This window comes from Salvelinus sp. IW2-2015, linkage group LG20 (assembly GCF_002910315.2).
Source record: "Salvelinus sp. IW2-2015 linkage group LG20, ASM291031v2, whole genome shotgun sequence".
Classification (NCBI taxonomy): domain Eukaryota; kingdom Metazoa; phylum Chordata; class Actinopteri; order Salmoniformes; family Salmonidae; genus Salvelinus; species Salvelinus sp. IW2-2015.
In genome coordinates this window covers 7,178,157-7,194,309 of record NC_036860.1, presented here as the reverse complement: position 1 = coordinate 7,194,309, position 16,153 = coordinate 7,178,157, and the positions used below count along the sequence as shown (strand labels likewise).

General features: G+C 43.2%; 1 protein-coding gene, 1 long non-coding RNA gene and 1 other non-coding gene across 4 annotated transcripts in view; all 3 read left to right on the top strand.

The window, feature by feature from the left end:
• The first annotated feature begins 11,411 nt into the window (after window positions 1–11,411).
• On the top strand, window positions 11,412–14,953 carry LOC111981806 (large ribosomal subunit protein eL19). Its single transcript, XM_024013253.2, has 6 exons — window positions 11,412–11,635; window positions 13,361–13,467; window positions 13,629–13,751; window positions 13,906–14,026; window positions 14,427–14,537; window positions 14,749–14,953. Exons 1-6 carry the CDS (start codon window positions 11,631–11,633, stop codon window positions 14,873–14,875), a joined length of 594 nt encoding a protein of 197 aa, XP_023869021.2. The 5' UTR covers window positions 11,412–11,630; the 3' UTR covers window positions 14,876–14,953.
• Window positions 13,191–13,270, top strand: LOC111982211 (small nucleolar RNA SNORD53/SNORD92). Its single transcript, XR_002879722.1, has one exon. It is a non-coding gene; the product is annotated as a small nucleolar RNA SNORD53/SNORD92 (small nucleolar RNA).
• Window positions 14,954–15,770: 817 nt separating the features above from the next.
• LOC111980292 (uncharacterized) overlaps window positions 15,771–16,153 on the top strand; it is a 5,254-nt gene continuing 4,871 nt past the window's right edge. The window contains exon 1 of one of the 2 annotated variants that reach the window (XR_011481685.1): window positions 15,771–15,937. This is a non-coding gene — a long non-coding RNA (uncharacterized lncRNA). The remainder of the gene's footprint in view (window positions 15,938–16,153) is intronic. The other variant, XR_002879422.2, reaches the window with a different exon arrangement.

Here is a 16,153-nt window from a genome sequence, read left to right as displayed (position 1 = left end):
TTAATCAACGAGAGACCAACACGGAAGGGATGTCTTGTGATTGGGTAATGGGTAAAGCAATTAGACTAGGTTGCCACCTGGTTGCACAGATGATATCCACATTTTTAGATGCTCACCTCTTTTCAAGTGGCACTGTAGGCAGTTGTCGGCAGTGGTACATCAGCGAGGATATGTAGCCTGTTGGCTWACTGTTTTTCTTATATACATTTTATCTGTCACATCGCTCACTTCATCTCAATGAAATCAGRAAAACATGAAAAGCATCAATATAGTCCTGACGATGATAATTACACGGTACATTGATTCCAATGTTATACAGATAAGTCAATATTCATTACATTAAAATCATGAGACACGATAATCAAAGGTACATTGCATTTTATTTTCCCCATATGAGCACTACATTGTTATAATGGTCATAAATACAGTACCAGTCAAACTTTGGACACACCTACTCATTCCAGGGTTTTTCTTTATTTGTACTTTTTTCCACATTGTAGAATAATAGTGAAGACATCAAAACTACAGGGAGACAGGACGGAMAGCTGATCGCCCTCGCAATGGCAGACCACATGTATCAACACCTGCACAGGATCGGTACATCCGAACATCACACCTGCGGGACAGGTACAGGATGGCAACAACAACTGCCCGAGTTATACCAGGAACGCACAATCTCTCCATCAGTGCTCAAACTGTCCGCAATAGGCTGAGATTGTAAGGCAGGTCCTCACCAGACATCACCGGCAACAACGTTGTCTATGGGCACAAACCAACCGTCGCTGGACCAGACAGGACTGGCAAAAAGTGCTCTTCACTGACGAGTTGCAGTTTTGTCTCATGAGGGGTGATGGTCGAATTCGTGTTTATCGTCGATGGAATGAGCGTTACACTGAGCCCTGTACTCTGGAGCGGGATCAACTTGGAGGTGGAGGGTCCGTCATGGTCTGCGGCGGTGTGTCACAGCATCATCGGACTGAGCTTGTTGTCATTGCAGGCAATCTCAACGCTGTGCGTTACAGGGAAGACATCCTCCTCCCTCATGTGGTACCCTTCCTGCAGGCTCATCCTGACATGACCCTCCAGCATGACAATGCCACCAGCCATACTGCTCGTTCTGTGCATGATTTCCTGCAAGACAGGAATTTCAGTGTTCTCCATGGCCAGTGAAGAGCCCGGATCTCAATCCCATTGAGCACATCTGGAACCTGTTGGATCAGAGGGTGAGGGCTAGGTCCATTCCACCCAGAAATGTCTGGGAACTTGCAGGTGCCTTGGTGGAAGAGTGGGGTAACATCTAACAGCAATAACTGGCAAATCTGGTGCAGTCCATGAGGAGAGATGCACTGCAGTACTTAATGCAGCTGTGGCCACACCAGATACTGAACTGTTACTTTGGATTTGACCCCCCCCTTTGTTCAGGGAACACATTATTCCATTTCTGTTAGTCACAGTTCTGTGGAACTTGTTCATTTTATGTCTCAGTTGTTGATCTTGTTATGTTCATACAAATATTTACACATGTTAAAGTTTGCTGAAAATAAATGCAGTTGACAGTGAGAGGACGTTTCTTTTTTTTCTGAGTTTACTAACCCAAAAAGTGTTAAACAAATCAAAATATATTTTATATTTGAGATTCTTCAAAGTAGCCACCCTTTGCCTTGATGACAGCTTTGCACACTCTTGGCATTCTCTCAACCGTCTAGAATGTATTTCAATTAACAGGTGTGCCTTTTTAAAAGTTCATTTGTGGAATTTCTTTCCTTCTTAATGCATTTGAACCAATCAGTTGTGTTTGTGACAAGGTAGGGTGGTATACAGAAGATAGCCCTATTTGGTAAAAGACCATGTCAATATTATGGCAAGAACAGCTCAAATAAGCAAAGAGAAATGACAGTCCATCATTACTTTAAGACATGAAGATCAGTCAATCCGAAAAATGTCAAGAACTTTTAAAGTTTCTTCAAGTGCAGTCGCAAAAACCATCAAGCGCTATGATGAAACTGGCTCTCATGAGGACCGCCACAGGAAAGAAAGACCCAGAGTTAGCTCTGCTGCAGAGGATAAGTTCATTAGAGTTACCAGCCTCAGAAATTACAGCCAAATAAATGATTCACAGTGTTCAAGTAACAGACACATCTCAACATCAACTGTTCAGAGGAGACTGCGTGAATCAGGCCTTCATGTTCGAATTGCTGCAAGAAAGCATTACTAAAGGACACCAATTATAAGAAGAGACTCGCTTGTCCAAGAAACACGAGCAATGGACATTAGACCGGTGGAAATTTGTCCTTTGGTCTGATGAGTCCAAATTTGAGACGTTTGGTTTCAACCGCTATGTCTTTGTGAGATGCAGAGTAGGTGAACGGTTGATCTCCGCATGTGTGGTTCCACCGTGAAGCATGGAGGTAATTTTTGTTGATTCCAGCCTACAAACAGAAACTAAAACAACAAGCTCCCGCGCTCAGGTCTGTTCAACGCTGGTCCGACCAATCTGAATCCACGCTTCAAGACTGCTTCGATCACGCGGATTGGAATATGTTCCGCATTGCGTCCAACAACAATATTGACGAATATGCTGATTCGGTGAGCGAGTTCATTAGGAAGTGCATTGACGATGTCGTACCCACAGCAACGATTAAAACATTCCCAAACCAGAAACCGTGGATTGACGGCAGCATTCGCGTGAAACTGAAAGCGCGAACCACTGCTTTTAACCAGGGCAAGGTGACCGGAAGCATGACCGAATACAAACAGTGTAGCTATTCTCTCCGCAAGGCAATCAAACAGGCTAAGTCCCAGTACAGAGACAAAATCGAGTCGCAATTCAACAGCTCAGACACAAGAGGTATGTGGCAGGGTCTACAGTCAATCACGGATTACAAAAAGAAACCAGCCCCGTCGCAGACCAGGATGTCTTGCTCCCAGACAGGCTAAACAACTTTTTTGCCCGCTTTGAGGACAATACAGTGCCACTGACACGGCCCCCTACCAAAACCTGCGGGCTCTCCTTCACTCAGCCGAGGTGAGTAAAACATTTAAACGTGTTAACCCTCGCAAGGCTGCAGGCCCAGACGGCATTCCCAGCCGCGTCCTCAGAGCATGCGCAGACCAGCTGGCTGGTGTGTTTACGGACATATTCAATCAATCCTTATCCCAGTCTGCTGTTCCCACATGCTTCAAGAGGGCCACCATTGTTCCTGTTCCCAAGAAAGCTAAGGTAACTGAGCTAAACGACTACCGCCCCGTAGCACTCACTTCCGTCATCATGAAGTGCTGCTTTGAGAGACTAGTCAAGGACCATATCACCTCCACCCTACCGGACACCCTAGACCCACTCCAATTTGCTTACCGACCCAATAGGTCCACAGACGACGCAATCGCAACCACACTGCAACACTGCCCTAACCCATCTGGACAAAGAGAATACCATGTGAGAATGCTGTTCATCGATTACAGCTCAGCATTTAACACCATAGTACCCCTCCAAACTCGTCATCAAGCTTGAGACCCTGGGTCTCGACCCCGCCCTGTGCAACTGGGTCCTGGACTTCCTGACGGGGCCGCCCCAGGTGGTGAGGGTAGGTAACAACATCTCCACCCCGCTGATCCTCAACACTGGGGCCCCACAAGGGTGCGTTCTGAGCCCTTCTCCTGTACCCTGTTTCACCCACGACTGCGTGGCCATGCACGCCTCCAACTCAATCATCAAGTTTGCGGACGACACTACAGTGGTAGGCTTGATTACCAACAACGACGAGACGGCCTACAGGGAGGAGGTGAGGGCCCTCGGAGTGTGGTGTCAGGAAAATAACCTCACACTCAACGTCAACAAAACAAAGGAGTGATTGTGGACTTCAGGAAACAGCAAGAGGAGCACCCCCCATATCCACATCGACGGTCAGTAGGGAGAAGGTGGAAAGTTTTAAGTTCCTCGGTGTACACATCACGGACAAACTGAGATTGGTCCACCCACACAGACAGCGTTGTGAAGAAGGCGCAGCAGCGCCTCTTCAACCTCAGGGAGGCTGAAGAAATTCGGCTTGTCACCAAAAGCACTCACAAACTTCTACAGATGCACAATCGAGAGCATCCTGGTCGGGCTGTATCACCGCCTGGTACGGCAACTGCTCCGCCCACAACCGTAAGGCTCTCCAGAGGGTAGTGAGGTCTGCAGAACGCACCACCGGGGGCAAACTACCTGCCCTCCAGGACACCTACACCACCCGATGTCACAGGAAGGCCATAAAGATCATCAAGGACAACAACCACCCAAGCCACTGCCTGTTCACCCCGCTATCATCCAGAAGGCGGAGGTCAGTACAGGTGCATCAAAAGCAGGGACCGAGAGACTGAAAAACAGCTTCTATCTCAAGGCCATCAGACTGTTAAACAGCCACCACTAACATTTAGCGCCGCTGCCAACATACTGACTCAACTCCAGCCACTTTAAAATGGGAATTGATGGAAATTATGTAAAATGTAACCACTAGCCACTTTAACAATGCCACTTAATATAATGTTTACATACCCTACATTACCCATCTCATATGTATATACTGTACTCTATATCATCTACTGCGGCGCAGGTCCTAATCCAGGCACTTGTCATCTCCCGTCTGGATTACTGCAACTCGCTGTTGGCTGGGCTCCCTGCCTGTGCCATTAAACCCCTACAACTCATCCAGAACGCCGCAGCCCGTCTGGTGTTCAACTTTCCCAAGTTCTCTCACGTCACCCCGCTCCTCCGCTCTCTCCACTGGCTTCCAGTTGAAGCTCGCATCCGCTACAAGACCATGGTGCTTGCCTACGGAGCTGTGAGGGGAACGGCACCTCCGTACCTTCAGGCTCTGATCAGGCCTACACCCAAACAAGGGCACTGCGTTCATCCACCTCTGGCCTGCTCGCCTCCCTACCTCTGAGGAAGTACAGTTCCCGCTCAGCCCAGTCAAAACTGTTCGCTGCTCTGGCACCCCAATGGTGGAACAAACTCCCTCACGACGCCAGGTCAGCGGAGTCAATCACCACACCTTCCGGAGACACCTGAAACCCCACCTCTTTAAGGAATACCTAGGATAGGATAAAGTAATCCTTCTAACCCCCCCCCCCCCTTAAAAGAGTTAGATGCACTATTGTAAAGTGGTTGTTCCACTGGATATCATAAGTGAATGCACCAATTTGTAAGTCGCTCTGGATAAGAGCGTCTGCTAAATGACTTAAATGTAAAATGTAATGTACTGCATCTTGCCATCTTTATGTAATACATGTACCACTAGCCACTTTAAACTATGCCACTTTATGTTTACATACCCTACAGTACTCATCTCATATGTATATACCGTACTCTATACTCATCTACTGCATCTTGCCATGCCGTTCTGTACACCATCATTCATATATCTTTATGTACATATTCTTTATCCTTTACACTTGTGTGTGTGTATTAAGGTAGTAGTTGTGGAATTGTTAGGTTAGATTACTTGTTGGTTATTACTGCATTGTCGGAACTAGAAGCACAAGCATTTCGCTACACTCGCATTAACATCTGCTAACCATGTGTATGTGACTTAAAATTTGATTTGATTTGATTTGATTTGGTGTGATCGCTTGCTGGTGACACTGTCTGTGATTTATTTAGAAGTCAAGGCACACTTAACCAGCATGGCTACCACAGCATTCTGCAGCGATACGCCATCCCATCTGATTTGAGGTTAATGGGACTATCATTTGTTTTCAACAGGACAATGACCCAACACACCTCCAGGCTGTGTAAGGGCTATTTTGACCAAGAAGGAGAGTGATGGAGTGCTGCATCAGATGACCTGGCCTCCACAATCATTCGACTCAACCCAATTGAGATGGTTTGAGATGAGTTGGACTGCAGAGTGAAGGAAAAGCAGCCAAGTGCTCAACATATGTGAGAACTCCTTCAAGACTGTTGGAAAAGCATTCCAGGTGAAGCTGGTTGAGAGAATGCAAGAAGGCAAAGTGCAAAGCTGTCATCAAGGCAAAGGGTGGCTACTTTGAAGAATTAAAAATATTTTGATTTGTTTAACACTTCTTTGGTTAATACATGATTCCATATGTGCTTTGCACACTCTTGGCATTCTCTCAACCAGCTTCACCTGGAATGCTTTTCCAACAGTCTTGAAGGAGTTCTCACATATGTTGAGCACTTGGCTGCTTTTCCTTCACTCTGCAGTCCAACTCACTCTTCACGATTATTCTACAATGTAGAAAATAGTAAATATAAAAGAATGAATTGAATGAGTAGGTGTCCAAACTTTTGACTGGTACTGTACATATATGTCCATTCATGTCCATACTGTGCGATGCACAGGCATACTGTAGTCCATTCCTCCTTACAGTCTGATGCACAGTAAAGGATCTGACATGGCTTAACTCAGGGGAATAATATAGTCAAATAATATTGAGGCTTAGCAGTACAGATGTGGCCAGCTAGGTTCATCTAGAACTTTTTACTATGTTCTTACTGAATCTGACCGCCATCCTTTGTGTATTTATCAACTTCACTTCAGTATTTATTCAGTTTTCACAAATACATTTTTCCCATTAATATGTTTTTAAAGGCTTAATGAAAATGTCCCTTTTTTGTATAAAAATAGTAGTAGCAATAACGAGTACAAAAATAAAATAGAGAGGAAATCCTGTCTGAATAAGTAGTCTTCTTCATTGAGGGAGGTTCATGAATGTAAAACACACATGTATGTATGTATTGAGTGTATCAGGTATCAAGGTAAGACCCAGATGCAGACCGTGTCGAAGTGACAATGTTTATTACAGCAACAGGGGCAAAGTTACAGGACGGCAGGCRGGCAGGGTCAGGTTGGCAGAGGTCAGTAATTCAGAGGTGGGGCAAAGGTAMAGGACGGAAGGCAGGCTCAGGGGCAGGCAGAGTGGTTAGGCAGGTGGGTACATGGTCAGGCAAGGGTCAAAAACCAGGAGGACGAGAAAAGAGAGACTGGGGAAAAGCAGGCGCTGACACAAAACCACTGGTTGGCTTGACAAACAAGACGAACTGGCACAAACAGACAGAAAACACAGGTAAAAATACTCAGGGATAAGTGGGGAAGATGGATGACACCTGGAGGGGGATGGAGACAATCACAAAGACGGGTGAAACAGATCAGGCTGTGACAGAGTGTAGATTGGTTTTCGTCCCCTTCTTCAGTCCAGTGTAAAGTATTTATGTGAGGTCCTCATGCAAGGAATGTCCCTTTATCAGTGCAGTTCTGTGGTGTGTGTAGGTTATGTGCCTTTATAAACTGGGTGGTTTGAGCCCTGGATGCTGATTGGCTTAAAGCAGTGGTATATGAGACCGTATAGCACGGGTATAGCAGAACATTTATTTTTACTGTTGTAATTACATTTGTAACCAGTTTATAATAACAATAAGGCAACTCGGGGGTTCATGGAATATGGCCAATATACCATGGCTATGGGCTGTATCGAGGCCCTCCGCGTTGCGTCGTGCTTAAGAACAGTCCTTAACCGTGGCATATTGGCCATATACCACATCCCCTCATGCCTTATTGCTTAATTGACTCATTGATTCAGGTGAGATCCTTCTCTCCAGCTGTTTGCCTACTGATGTCCATTCAATTCCTGATTCAGATGACAATGTCATACAGTTATTTTTTGGCCAAGAAAATTACTACAGTAACCCATTTGGCATGCCTTCTTATCAAGAAGAGAGATGTCAGTTGCATTCTATGCTGCTGGGTAGCCTGAATGGCTTCGAGGGCGTTTAAGTCCAAAGTCAAATCAAATCAAATTGAACATGAACAAAGCAAGCAGGTTAGCTCCCAGGCTTCGCTCCTGAAGGTGAAAGCTTGTGGCAAAGGCTAGTTGCAGGTAGAAGTTTTATGGGAAAATGGCTTCAGTCTGGTCACCCCGTCTCCTTCATGTCCTCCTGTTCTATTCAGCAGATAAAACATTCACGTAGTGTAGTAATCTTGAACTTAGTCTTCTCCAGACAGAATGCAGGTGGATGATATATTTCATAACTCTCCACCCATCAGGCATTGACGTGCTTTGAAAGACTAGTCATGGCTCACATCAACASCATCCCGGAAACCTTAGACCTACTCCAAATCACATACCGCCCCAACAGATCCACAGAYTATGCAATCTCAATTGCACTCCACACTGCCCTWTCCCACCTGGACAAAAGGAACACATATGTGAGAATGCTGACTACAGCTCAGYGTTCAACCCCATAGTCCCATTGAAGCTCCTCACTAAGCTAATCACCTTGGGACTAAACACCTCCCTCTGCAACTGGATCCTGGACTTCTTGACGGGCCACCCCCAGGTAATAATGATAGGCAACAACACATCTGCCACGCTGATCCTCAACACGGTGGCCCCTCAAGGGTGCATGCCTAGTCCCCTTCTATACCAAGTCTAGGTCCTAAAAAGCTCCTTAACAGCTTTTACCCCGATCCATAAGACTGCTGAACAATTGAACAATCAATCAAATATGCCACCGGGACTATTTGCATTGATCCCCCCCCCCCCCCTTTGTTTTCACACTGCTGCTACTCACTGTTTATTATCTATGCATTTTCACTTTACCCCTACCTATACAAATTACCTCGACTAACCTGTACCCCTGCACATTGACTCGGTACTGGTATCCCCTGTATATAGCCTCGTTATTGTTATTGTTATTGTGTTACTTTTTGCTTTTTTGCTTTAGTTTATTAAGTCAATATTTTCTTAACTCGATTTTCTTAAAACTGCATTGTTGGTTAAGGGCTGGTAAGTAAGCATTTCACTGTAAGGTGTACACCTGTTGTATTTAGCTCATGTGACCAGTGGCGACCAGTCATTCGTGATATATATTTTTTTGTGGGTGGAGCTTACCTGTTTTGCATGTTATTTTTGCATTAATACGTGTCACATATCATTTTGCAAAGAATGTAAAATAATACATATATCATTGAGTTAATAAATCAGCATACAAACATGGTCTCTTTTTTGTTTTCTTGAGTAAGGCAGCTCCAAAATGCAGGTGTTTCAGCCTAGCTCCGTGCTTTCTGTGGTGGTGGCGCAAGCCAGCAGAAAATACGGAGCCTTGCACCATGATTGGCTCAGTGTTCTGTCACTCATGGGGACACTACGTCACTGACAAGTCTAAGGGTAGAGCTAGAAATTTCTATTCCCTTGGGTGCCTCCATAGAGTTACATTAGAAGTGCTCATCCAAGAAGGCTTAAGGTCATTGGCCACAGATAAAATTACGTCAAATCACGTTATATCTACAGTAGCTTTGATTGGACTGACATGTCAACATCATACTTTCAAAATCTTAGCCAACAGTCATCATCATGAATCAAGTCGACAATCTACTGGAAAATCCTTTTTAATCCTTGACATATGAAGAGAAATAATGAAGAGAAATTATAAATAAAACATATTGGTGCTCATCGGCCATTAGACATATTCATTATACAACAAGTTGGAAATCGCAAATTCAACAACGAGTAGTTTGGAAGGAATCAGTGATTAACTGCAAGCATTGTAAAGCAATCCCTAGCCTGCTATTCAGTGGACTGGCTGTGTGGTCCCAAATCTGGGATTAAACATTTAACATTGGCCATGCTGTCAATGAAGTATGATTTGTGCCGTGCTCAAAACAACTGTTAACTTGGAACTGCGAAAACTTGCCCCCTTTATTTATCCTACGGTTCTGACTTGGTATACAGGGAGAACACTGTAAGAACGGCCCATGTTCTGAATTCTGCCGCTGTACATTTCAAAAGTKCTAAACAAATAGTTATATGGACTACGTCAGTCCTAGCTTGCTCATTAATGTCTTAATCGAAATTACGGGTGTCCTCTTATCCGCTTGTCGTCCCCTTATGTCATAGTTTGTACATCTCAATTGTCATTAGAAACCACATTTGTTTACTTACCTATTGTTCACCTAATACCTTTTTTTGCACTATTGGTTAGAGCCWGTAAGTAAGCATTTCACTGTAAGGTTGTATTCGGCGCACGTGACAAATAAACTTTGATTTGATTTGATTTGTTTAAACAAGTCAGCCATATCAGCTATGTTTTTTAAAAGGCAGTAAATGAGGCTGAATGAACTGTTTCACTGCCAGACAAGGCTCCGCTGATAGCCAGGTGTAGCAGTGGTAAGATGTTGGGACAGATTTCTGTAGGTCCTAACAGTTTGTGGGCACCGTTTGTCACCGTTATAGTGCAATTCATGTATTGTTTAGTGTTATATTTTATAGTGGCTTTGTTGACATGCATCCACTTCTTCTTTTTTTTGCCCCACCAAGATTCACATGCTAAAATCGTCACTGCATGTGACAAATAACATTCTATTTTATTAATTAAGAACTGTTATTGAATTTTTTCCTGTAGCTGGTATATTGCCTCTTATTGGTGATCGATAGCCCCATCTAGTGGTYTCTTTAGCTTCATACTCTATTACAATCCTGTGTTATCTATTCMGAGGAAATGTTCACATGGTTTATGTAAAAGCAATGATTGATGATATTTCTCTGTCCGCATTTGTACCTTTTGTATATAATCTAGAACATGCATTATGTTGTACAAGGTACAGATTTATTGATTTTCTGTCTTGCTTGATCATATGCAATTATCCTTGAAATAGAAGCCAGGTGAGCATGCTGCTGAAGATCTACACTGAGGATGGCCTGAGGCCAAAACGTTTGTTTTGTTTTTACATTCCATTTATGATTTTTTGGGGGACCATGATGTTCTAATAAAAATCTTTATTTTGCATTCAAGCCTCAGTTTTGGATTTATTATTTTTCTCGGCAGTGTGCGGGTCTCCATCTCTTTCAGTTCAGAGAGGAAATCAAACAATGCATTCATGTCACACGAACTTGGCTTCAACTTTAGGGTCTCCTTCAAGGTGGTGGAAAAAGTACTCAGTTGTCATACTTGTGTAAAAGTAAAGATACCTTAATAGAAAATTACTCAAGTAAAAGTCAGCCAGTAAAATACTACTTGAGTAAAAGTCGAAAAGTATCTTGTTTTAAATGTACTTAAGTACAGGGATGTGGAAAACTAATAAATTGTCATACTTGAGTAAAAGTAAATGCTATATATCAGATATTTTCACATATCTTTTCAGAGGTGATCTGACTGGTCAAAAGACCAATTCATGGGGAAAAAATATCACATTTGGGCTGCTTATCTAAACGTAGCCAGCCTTACAGAAACGTTTCCTCTGACAGTGTCAGACAGACACAGTTTTAGTCTTTGGCTTCGACATTGGTCTCCTCTGGCGGAGTAGTGAGCCGCGTTTTGTATGATTTCACCCACAATGCAGTGCGAAATCACTCCCCACCTTTGGAATATACTATTATTCCCAGATAAGGGGAGAACATATTTTCTATACACGTTATCTTATGATTTCAGACAATATTGCTCTCTCTTACTTTCGCTCTCTCTACAAATTAGTACTTTAATGCTAACACTTCACATGAAAAATATTATATGTGTGTCGTATTCCGTTTATTTCACAAAAGAACCGCTGTATATCTCATTTTGGATTCTCCTGTAGCTTTAATGGTACGGCCCTGTCCGTCCCTCGAYTCTTCCTTTTTCTATTGCAGTAGCAGCCATGAGGTAAGCCAACCGACTTTGTGCGAGTCTAAATTCGCATATTTTTTATAAAATAAACATTAATTGCCCATTAAACGTTTACTAAGGTTGCTCCAACATTTACGCGACACTACCGTCAAAGTCCCTWAACATATTTAATCTGAAAAGCTACATTTTAGGTAAATGTGCCGCACGATGTTCCAAGCCAGGGAGGCCATGTTGTCGACCAAGATTTCTGAGACGAGACATTCAGGCCTAACGTTAAACAAATGCGAGTTAAACCGCTTTGCTATCATAGCTGACTAGATTATGATCGTTTAAAAAATGTCTGATTCCCATATTGTTAGTATCAACGATATCCATGTTCCATATAATTTGAGTGTTGACATTTGACAGGCTAACTAGCTACGTTGCTAGCAAATTTGGTCTACCCCWTTTTGTTAGCATTTGACAGCTAACGTTACCTACACCTACCTGGACACTGGTCTCATGATTTTGACTGATGTTCCCCGGTGCTTTGTATTAGCGAACTGGTTACTTGTGTCTTGTAAGATTCAGTGTCAACCATGTCACTTTCTAAGAACTGTAACCGTGTGGATGATATTTAGCTATACGACTATAGTAACGTAAACTCGTACATCGCCTTGGTCCGTACAATTGCCCTTATTTTAGCGCCCCAAAAACGTAATACTTCCAGATCAACTGTAATGTCAATACCATTGTAAAGCACAATTTCTCCCCTTTCCAACATGATCAATTACATGACCTAAACGCTGCCYGYWTCTGCATAATTYAAGCAGSCAATGAGMCCYGTCGGGTCTTTTTAAAAATGGCGGGTGGGRWAGCGAAACTAATGCGTGATAGTGAGAAGGAGAGAGGTTGTGTGGGAAAATTGCTTTTTTTCACTCGATCTGTCCAACTTATCACCTTATCGCCTCTCAAATTTAAATAAAACACTATAAAGAGTTTATATAATGTGTCATTACATACCTATTTGAAGGTTTGTGTCGAATTTGAATCGGGTTTTTAGGGCGGTGCTAAAGTGATCTTAGAAGTAAACAGCGGCTTTGAGAATGATGATCGCATGCAATGATGACGCAAAAAATGACTAGGTATCCCCCCTTACCCCTGTCACTGTCCATTTCTTGTTTTTAAATGATGAGAGAAGTGCTACACCTGGTGGAGAGAGATTGTAAGACAGAAATAGTTGCTTTATGCGTGCTGTACGTTACGACATGACACGTCACGATGTAACGGAGGGTCCGTTTTTTTCAACTTTTCTCCAATACTATAGAGCCATTACCATGTCGATCAACGCTTGAATAGAAACCTAGTTCACTCCCCCGATTTTGAAGTCAACTCAGTCGCAACAGTCCCATTAGTTTTCTTTGTAGCCTCCTTTGAATGTTGTGGTTGCGCACATTTGTACGGAATGGGGTGAGTTTACGTTAGTTAGATAACGTTACTAGCCTAACGTCGAGTAACGTTAGCCCAGTTGCAGCCATGGTAACGCTTAGTCATTAGCATCTAACTAGCTGTAATGGCTAACAATCAACCCGGAGTTATATAGGATAAATGGTTAATATGATGATTCTGAGAATGGTTTCGCAAACTATGCTGAAATTTGTGATGTCACGTTTCTCTTGGCTATCTGATTAACCCCTGTTCACACTACAAACATTTAAGTTATGTTGTTAGCAACGTTACACAAAATGTAATGCGTTAACTAACTCTTCATTTCTAACCCAGCATGCTCAGGCTTCAAAAGAGGCTTGCCTCCAGCGTCCTGCGCTGTGGCAAGAAGAAGGTATGGCTGGACCCCAACGAGACCAATGAGATTGCTAACGCCAACTCCCGTAAGGATTCAGCCAATTTGTGTTTTAGCGTGTTATTTTGGCACTATGTGATGTAGTTAATGTAGCCTGTGCATAATCTGCCCAGTAGTTGACTGAATATTGATTTGTTGCTGTAAATTCACCTGCTTTGTCTAACCCATATATTTTCTGTCCCCCCTCAGGCCAGCAGATCCGTAAACTGGTAAAGGATGGTCTTATCATCCGCAAGCCTGTCACGGTGCACTCTCGCGCCCGCTGYCGCAAGAACACGCTGGCACGTCGCAAGGGAAGGCACACAGGAATCGGTGAGTGAATGCTGTTGTAGCTATATCGACTAGTGATGACAATCAAGTAGTCTTTTTATTTACGTAACTGATTTGTATTGAAAACAGGATTGTGAATTTTGGGGTGTATTAATCTCAGGCCTAACACCATCCTTTCCTCTGCCCACCCTACCAGGTAAGAGAAAGGGTACAGCCAACGCCCGWATGCCAGAGAAGCTGTCCTGGATGCGTCGTATGAGAATCCTGCGTCGTCTTCTCCGTCGCTACAGGGAGTCCCATAAGATTGACAGGCACATGTAAGTTCTCCACATCCACCCTCGAGTATACAGATTCACAAGGCATAGCAACTCCTATTGGGTCCATTTCAAGGATGTCTCTTACACATTGATTATGTTGAACTAGCTAACTCTACTAGCCTAGGCTGAACTTGCTAGCTATAATGGCTAACAATCAACCCAGAGTTACATTGGTAAAAATGTTTCCCTGAGAATGGTTACACAAACTTCCCTGAAATTTGATGTCATGTTTCTCTTGGCTATCTGATTAACCCCTGTTCAAATTCCTATTTGATTTAGGAAGGAAATTCAAATGTAGTTCATTAATTGATAAATTATTCATTTTGTATTTATTTAATTGTTTAAAGCGTGTATTGTAGATTGATTTGCTCTTCTTGCTTTGCCCCTTTCCTTCCCGCAGGTACCACAGCCTCTACCTTAAGGTGAAGGGTAATGTGTTCAAGAACAAGCGTATCCTCATGGAGCACATCCACAAGCTGAAGGCAGACAAGGCCCGCAAGAAGCTTCTGTGGTAAGTCTAAAACCAAAACTACAACTCATCTATCTGCCTTAGACTTTTCTATGTGCAATGTTTTGTATTAGTGGAATTAGTGGAGAAGGAACTGAGCTGATGAGCACTTAAAAGCAGATCTTTATATAGGAATGTTTATAGATGGTAAGATGTACATTTGTGTTCAGCCAAAAGATAAGTTACAGCGTTGTTTGACCATTTTTCTCTGCAGTGACCAGGCTGAGGCCCGTCGTTCCAAGACAAAGGAGGCCCGTAAGCGCAGAGAGGAGCGCCTGGCAGCAAAGAAAGAGGAGATCATCAAGACCCTGTCAAAGGAGGAGGAGACCACCAAGAAGTAAACAGCTTCTTGTCCCTGGCATGCACCTCCTGCCCTTCCCTCTGTCAAGTGATGACAATAAAAAGTGTACGAAAGACAACCCTGTCTCCTGAGTCCACTCTTACTTGATCACACCTGTGATGTACACTACCTGACATGGTTATTTGGTATTTTTATTAACTTGTGAATCCACATTGCCACTTAAGGCTACCTGCTGCCCATAGAATGTTTCTTTATGGGAGGGACTAAGGTGGGATCATAGAGCAAATAAGCCATTTAATTTAGGATAAATCAAAATGGGTCAGACCTTTTATGCTGATTTAGATGGACAATTATATTTAAAGGTCAGCGTTACACTGCAATTTTAGATTTGAGTCTTTTAGCAAGATCATATGCAGAGTGACTTACAGTTATTGCATATGTCACCTATGATTATTTTAGTCCTTTTCCCTCGTGCTTTATTTTGAATTGATTTACTTAGGCGCTTTAATATTTTTAATTTTGTGTGCTGGGTTTTGGTTTGCTTATGTGACTTCCTTTGAATTGTTTAATCCTTTTGAACATTTGTTTCATGTGAATGAGTGTTAATTGGGACCCTAAGGGGTATGGGGGTTAATGAGCTGCCCCTGCGCAAAGGCAGGCATCAAAACACATGTTTCGCACCTGAATGTGCTGAATGAAGGCCAGTAATATTCTTCAATGTTATGTCTAGTTGCTGAAATTTAACGAACATGAAAGTGGTTTGGAGAGTGAAATCGTGTGGAGGTGGTTGAGCAACACTGGGCTATTACTGGCGCAGAGATGTCTGGAAAGGTAGGGGGTTAGGAAGACGGATGGAGTAGAGTGGGAATAGTTGGAGGTAGAGCAGTGAGAGTAAAGTTAAGAGAGGAAGCATGAGATTCTTTGGAGTTCTTGTCGGAGGAGAGGTAGTGATGAGGATGTTCGGTTCGCAGTGTTGTACTGAGATAGGTGGAGTCATGGTGTTGGTGAAATTTAAGGACGAGGGTGGGGTCACTGCGGTGAGTCTGATCATGTTGACCAGGGGATTTGGAGAGAAAAGTAGGAGAAGTTGATTCTGCTTAGTGTTCGGCAGTACCGATACGGTTGTGAGCTGAACAAGGTAAAAAATATGTCGTTCTGCCCCTGAACAAGACAGTTCAGGCCGGTCCTGTCTAGGCAATCATTGTAAATAAGATTTGTTCTTAACCGACTTCCCTATTAAATTAAAATATGGACACACAATTCTCAAATGGCAAAGAAAATTTGCCGACTGATACAGGAGTAATCATTATTAGGCTAA